The sequence below is a fragment of the Chanos chanos genome, chromosome 12 (genome assembly GCF_902362185.1).
Source record: "Chanos chanos chromosome 12, fChaCha1.1, whole genome shotgun sequence".
NCBI lineage: Eukaryota > Metazoa > Chordata > Actinopteri > Gonorynchiformes > Chanidae > Chanos > Chanos chanos.
The window spans coordinates 23,977,268-23,984,450 of NC_044506.1; the positions used below are offsets into that span (position 1 = coordinate 23,977,268).

The 7,183-nt window shown below is 46.0% G+C and overlaps 1 protein-coding gene across 1 annotated transcript in view; it reads right to left on the minus strand.

Annotated features, from left to right (window-relative positions):
* Positions 1-661: 661 nt before the first annotated feature.
* Positions 662-7,183, minus strand: part of snx10a (sorting nexin 10a) — a 45,257-nt gene continuing 38,735 nt past the window's right edge. The window contains exon 7 of the mRNA XM_030788627.1: positions 662-970. Within this exon, the coding sequence (XP_030644487.1) occupies positions 662-970 (309 nt within the window). The remainder of the gene's footprint in view (positions 971-7,183) is intronic.

A 7,183-nucleotide genomic window follows, 5' to 3' on the forward strand; every position in this document is an offset into this window, starting at 1 on the left:
GTCCAGAGAGGATGGGGGCAGCATGGTGCTCAGGAGCCGGACTGCTTGGGGGAAGAAACTATTGCACAGTCTGACAGACCTGCTCCTGATGCTGCAGAGCCTTCTCCCAGATGGGAGGGGGAGTGAGCAGTCCATGGGAGGGGTGGCAAGAGTCAGCTACGATGCTGGTGGCCTTGCGGATGGCTCGGGAGGTGAAAATGTCCTGTAGGCAGGGGAGAGAGGTGCCTATGATCCGCTCTGCTGTTCGCAACAACTCTCTTGAGAGCTTTGCAGTTGGAGGCGTAACAGTTCCCATACCAGACAGTTATGCAGCTGGTCAGGACGCTCTTGATGGTGCCCTTGTAGAAGGTTGTGAGGATCAGTGTGGGGAGGTGCACCTTCTTCAGCCGTTGGAGAAAGTGCAGGCGCTGATGGGCTCTCTGGGCCAGGGAGCTGATGTTGGTGGTCCAGGAGAAGTCCTCTACGATGTGAACGCCGAGGAACTTGGTGCTCCTCACTCGCTCCACCGTGGCACCATTGATGCTGAGTGGAGAGTGGACAGGGTTGGACCTTCTGGAGTTGACGATCATCTCTTTGGTCTTGTCAACGTTTGGTCTTGATGTGGTTCAGGACTAGCTGCTCAAAACACTTCATGATTAGAGTGAGTGCTACTGGGCGGTAGTCACTGAGCTCTGACACTACAGGTTTCTTCGGCACAGGTCTGATGGTGGTGGCCTTGAATCACTGTGGGACGACAGCCTGGTTCAAGGAGGTCCATTAGGACGTTGGCCAGCTGGTCTGCACAGGCTTTGAGCACTCGACCTGGTGAGTCGGGCCCCGCAGCCTTGTGTGGGTCGACTCTGGTTTTCCTCGCTGGCTTGGTGTTCGGGGCCTCAAACCTGGCGTAGAAAGTGTTGTGTGCGTTTGGTAGAGAGGCGTTGGAGTCAGAGACACGTGGTGGGGTCCTGTAGTCTGTGATGGACTGGATGCCCTGCCACATGCACCATGTGTCTCTGTGATGGACTGGATGCCCTGCCACATGCACCGTGTGTCTCTGTGATGGACTGGATGCCCTGCCACATGCGCCGTGTGTCCCTGTGATGGACTGGATGCCCTGCCACATGCGCCGTGTGTCTCTGTGATGCCCTGCCACATGCGCCGTGTGTCCCTGTGATGGACTGGATGCCCTGCCACATGCACCGTGTGTCTCTTGAGCGGGTGAAGTCATGAGTGACTCTGTGTGTAGTCACGCTTTGCCAGCTTGATGCCGCAGGACAGGTTGCTCTGAGCGCCGCCTCATTTCCTGCTCTGAAAGCAGCATCCCAGGATTTCAGCAGTTTATGAACTTCTGCTGTGAACCATGGCTTTTGATTGGCTCGTGTGGTGATTGTTTTCATGACTATAACATCCTCAATACATTTATTAATGTATCCAGTCACTAAGGCAGTGTACTCCTCAATGTCTGTGAGATGGCTGCTGGTTGCTGCCTCTCTGTAGATGCTCCAGTCTGTACGCTCAAAGCAGTCCTGCAGGGCCTCACTAGCTCCCTCTGGCCGCACTCTGATCTGTTTAGTTGCAGGTTTAGCCCTCTTCAGCAGTGGTTTGTATGTTTGTATGGGGCCTTGATGTTTGTGTAGACCAGATCCAGTGCATTAAGTCCTCTGGTTGGAAACTCAACATGCTGGTAGAGTTTGGGTAATACAGTCTTTAAATTTGCTTGGTTGAAGACTCCGGCGATGATAAAAAAATCCGTTGGGGTAAAAAGAGATTGCAGTTTGCTCATGGCTACGTACAGGTCATATAGCACGTCCTTAGTATTGGCATCGGGGGGTATATACACTGCCACAATGATGATGATGGTAAACTCCCGTGGCAAATAACAGGGTCTACATTTAACTGTCATATATTCCACCATCGATGGACAGTGTTTGGAGATCAGCATAGCGTTTGCACACCATTCTGTAAGCCCCGTTAGCTGACTTCAGGGGATGTTGTTATTCAGCCACGTTTTCGTGAATATGAAGACGCAGCATGTCACGCTGTGCAGATCTCAGTGGTCTGATGTTAGTTACTGAGTTACTGTTGTCCAGGGAGCGGACATTCGCCAGTATAACTGATGGGATGGTCGGTCTGGTGGGGTTAGCCTTTAGCCTAGCCCATATGCCTCCCCGCTTACCGCGCTTCTGTTTCCTCTCACACTGTTTGCTGCGTCTCGTCGCCGCGGCGACTGCTGCAGGCGACTCGGAACCTGGCTCGCGTAGCAGGCCTAGGCCGCGGAGCTTCTTCGTTATCCCCTCTCTCTCCGGCGGGATTGTTTTAGCTTCAACGTCTTTCCTTGATTTCCAGTAGAGTCCAGCGACTGTATTTCAGTCTGTGTGTATCGCCCACGCACACGCTACAGTACGCAAGTCTGGAAACGCACAGAGAGACTGCAAAAACAAACAAAAACAAACAAAAACACACCGTATCCGTGGTCCGGAGAAGCCGCTGCAAGCTACCGCGCTGCCATACTTAGTGAAGAGAACATAACGTAACGTAACGTAACGTAACGTAATGTAACTTAAAAAAACAGTGGAATGAAAGTTAATGTTGCGAATGTAAATTCCAGTGCTACTTCTTGGAACATTGTTGGTGTGCAGTGGTCTACAGTGGTTAATATGGGTTTATTATTTATACATAGTTAATGTGGGTATATTATTTGTGTTTGGTTAATATGGTTTGTAATGTTATTTGTGTATAGATAATGTGGGTATATTATTTGTGTGTGGTTAATATGGTTCGTATGTTATTTTTGCATAGGCAATGTGGGTATATTATTTGTGTGTGGTTAATATGGTTTGTGTGTTATTTGTGTATAGATAATGTGGGTATATTATATGTATGTGGTTAATATGGTTTGTGTGTTGTCCGTGTTAGTTATAATTCTCATTATTTCCATTCACAAGACTTTGCAGTTTTTGTTAATGACCTTTCTGAAAAAACAACCTGCAGAAATTTCAACCAGTCCAGCCTTACTGATGAATGGCTTAGGGGCTCACACTATGAGCAGAGACAGCAGCGTGTCCAGTGTGTCAGAAATGACCAGAACCACAGATAGTTGTGGAGAGGCAGCTCCCTATAGTTGTGAGGAAGCATATGATGGCTGAGAGAATATGGTTGACAGAGAGGAGGTGTGTGATAGAAAGGAGGTGTGTAACAGAGAGAATGTGTGTGATAGAGAGGAGGTGTGTAACAGAGAGGAGGTGTGTGATAGAGAGGAGATGTGTGACAGAGAGGAGGTGTGTAACAGAGAGAATGTGTGTAACAGAGAGGAAGTGTGTGATAGAGAGGAGGTGTGTAACAGAGAGGAGGTGTGTGATAGAGAGGAGATGTGTGACAGAGAGGAGGTGTGTAACAGAGAGAATGTGTGTAACAGAGAGGAGGTGTGTGATAGAGAGGAAGTGTGTAACAGAGAGAATGTGTGTAACAGAGAGGAGGTGTGTGATAGAGAAGAGGTGTGTAATAGAGAGGAAGTGTGTGATAGAGAGGAGGTGTGTGACAGAGAGGAGGTGTGTGACAGAGAGGAGGTGTGTGATAGAGAGGAAGTGTGTGATAGAGAGGAGGTGTGTGATAGAGAGAATGTGTGTGATAGAGAGAATGTGTGTGATAGAGAGGAGGTGTGTGACAGAGAGGAGGTGTGTAACAGGGAGGAGACGTGTGATAGAGAGGAGGTGTGTGATAGAGAGAATGTGTGTGATAGAGAGGAAGTGTGTGATAGAGAGGAGGCGTGTGATAGAGAAAATGTGTGTGATAGAGAGGAGGTGTGTGACAGAGAGGAGGTGTGTGACAGAGAGGAGGTGCATAGTGGTTCATTCAGAAAGTATATGAGTGGTTGGGATTTTGATTGTAGTCTTGAAGTACATTGTCAAAATATGCTGACTTTCCAAACAGGTGTTATGTGATGAGACATGAGCTCTGTGTGTGGAGATTATTGTGCCATGCGCTCTATATGTGGAGATTATTGTGCCATGAGCTCTGTGTGTGGAGATTATTGTACCATGCGCTCTGTGTGTGGAGATTATTGTGCCATGCGCTCTGTGTGTGGAGATTATTGTGCCATGAACTCTGTGTGTGGAGATTATTGTACCATGAGCTCTGTGTGTGGAGATTATTGTTCCATGCGCTCTGTGTGTGGAGATTATTGTGCCATGAGCTCTGTGTGTGGAGATTATTGTGCCATGAGTTCTGTGTGTGGAGATTATTGTGCCATGAGCTCTGTGTGTGGAGATTATTGTGCCATGCGCTCTGTGTGTGGAGATTATTGTGCCATGCGCTCTGTGTGTGGAGATTATTGTGCCATGAGTTCTGTGTGTGGAGATTATTGTGCCATGAGCTCTGTGTGTGGAGATTATTGTACCATGAACTCTGTGTGTGGAGATTATTGTACCATGAACTCTGTGTGTGGAGATTATTGTTCCATGCAGATTAATGAGAGAAAAGAAAAGCTGATCTTGATAGAAGTGTATTCTGTCATTATGATGAGGAGCCTGTGTGGAAACAGTGCAACAGAACCCTAATCAAAACTCAAGCAAACACAACTTTGGCATGTGTATTTTATTTCAAAACTCTTTAATTAATTCACTTTAGAAATCTAGCTATAATTAGCTCAGTAATATCAGATTTTTGATTATTTGTGAGGCTTGACTGGTCATTTGGAGTGAATGAGTGATCTGAAACTTTGTGCCTTTAAGAGTTGAACTACTTCAAGAGTGTGTGTTTTAATAATGTGCTGTGCCTTTAATGAGAAATAATCAACATCTGTGGACTTGAGAATTGAGTATCAAAGCTGTGGTAAAAGCATAATAATCTGGTGTGGGCTGTGAAGCCATGTGAAAATAAATCAAATTGGGCCAGTAATGCATCAAACCATTTTCCACCCTCTTATGGTGTGGTCTCACTCAGCAGCACCAGCAGCTGTGGTTCTCTTCCTTATATAGAGACCGTTCAGAAGGAACCCAGCACACTCTGGTCATGTGTTCCCATTCCTGTCCTGCTACACGAGAACAATCCAGTTTTGACTCACCAAAATGACTCTTAACATCATAAATCATTTTCATAACAAATATTATGTTATTACATACACATGTATATGATATTTTAATAATGTATAACAAATGTATATTGTATTAAATATATTTATAGAGATGGGGTTTATCAGGATGCATTTGAATGCATTTGTAAATTAAATGGTCTCAAAGCAGCTTTACAGAGATCAGTGCCTAAACCCCCAGTGAGCAAGCCCAAGGCGACAGTGACATGGAAAAACTCCCTAATTGAGCAAACAGGAGAAATGAACCATGGGACGAACCAAGACACAGCAGGGGGAGCCCATCCTCCTCTGCACGAGGAAAAAAAGATATTCACAGTATAAAGAATCCAGAGGTTTCCAGATTCTATGGCATATAAATTATTTACAGCATATAAGGTGTTAGATTTACAGTATAAAAGAGTGGTACAGAAGATTCTTGACAGAAGACCTCTGGATTTTTGAGGATCTAAAAATGCTTGATGTCCACTGGGTTTTCATTTAATATAGATTCAGTTTTTCTTAAAGCACTTGCAGCTGTATAGTGCTTAGCAGTACTATAATTAACACTGGTGTTATAAGAGGACAGGTGGGGCGTAGTTCCACAGTCAGGACGCGAGTCAGTAACACAGGTAAAGCACAGGTAAAGCACAGGTAAAGCACAGGTAAAGCACAGGCTGTTGTATGAGGGATAAGGGTGTTAGGGAACTTGGGTCTGGGCAGGCACAGGAGCAGGGGACTCTAGAGCGCATGGCAGGACATAAGCTGTATAAAAAACATGATTTTATGAAACATATTGCTATAGGTGGTGTTTAGCAGAATACTGTGTAAGAAAATGATTTTTTGCTGCCTTTAAACACTTGCCACATTCACCTGCAGCACCTTCTGAGGCACTAATGAACTGTAATGGTTTGTAATGTGTTTTTTTTATATCATAATAATGACCGTACATCACATCTAGTCAAAACAAGATCCACACACAGCTTAACCCTGATCAACACAAAATTCAGCTGACATGGTGGGGAGAGAATATCTGTGTGTGTGTGTGTGTGTGTGTGTGTGTGTGTGTGTGTGTGTGTGTGTGTGTCTGTGTGTGTGTGTGTGTGTGTCTGTATGTGTGTGTGTGTGTGTGTGTCTGTATGTGTGTGTGTGTGTGTGTGTGTGTGTGTGTGTGTGTGTGTGTGTGTGTGTCTGTATGTGTGTGTGTGTGTGTGTGTCTGTATGTGTGTGTCTCAATCTCTTGTATTCAGTTCTCTAATTAGAGCCTGAGGCTCATTCGCTGACAAATGCTTGAGTAATTAACAATGTTCCCTGCAGTGAGTTAGGGCCCGGGTGTGTGTGTGTGTGTGTGTGTGTGTGTGTGTGTGCGTGCCTGCATGCATGTATGCGTGTGCGTGTCCGTGTGCGTGTCTGTGTGTGTGCGTGTTTGTGTGCATGTGTTTGTGTGCATGTGTGTGTGTGAATGCGTGTGTGTGTGTGTGTGCGCGCGCGCGTGTGTGTGTGTGCATGTGTGTGTCTGTGTGTCTGTGTGCATATCTGTGTGCGTGCATGCGTGTGTGTGTGTGTGCGCGCGTGCGTATGCGTGTGCGTGTGTGTGTGTGTGTCTGTGTGCTTGTGTTTTTTGGCCTAATTAAACCCAAGGGCTCTGATTAGCTGAGTGGTTCACCACCGGCTTGTTGAAGGGGAAACAGTATGGAGGGAAAACATGTGTGCTCTGCTGTTGTCAGGACCTGGGGCAGTGATCTAGCGAAAGAATGTACCAGCGTTAGTATTATGGGACTCACAGATGTGCCCAGTCTGCTGGAAACACCAGTGATATTACAATGTATAATCTCTGGAAACAGTGTAAGACACGGAGGATGCTGTGGGCATGAATCCAGTCAAACTGCTTGTAGAACACCTCAGGATGATAGGATTTAAATATGGCAGTAAGATCTGTTCATTCACCTTGTTCCATATTTAAAATATTACAGAAACTGGACTATAACGTTCAGAGTAGATTCACGATTTGCCAAGTCCTCTGAAAATGACGAGAAAATCGTTCATGCGCTGATGACTTCATCGTTAGATGTAATTTTCCTGACAGTCTTGTCATTTCCCTCAGACGTGACACCTTCAGTCGCTGAGGTAGTCACGGTG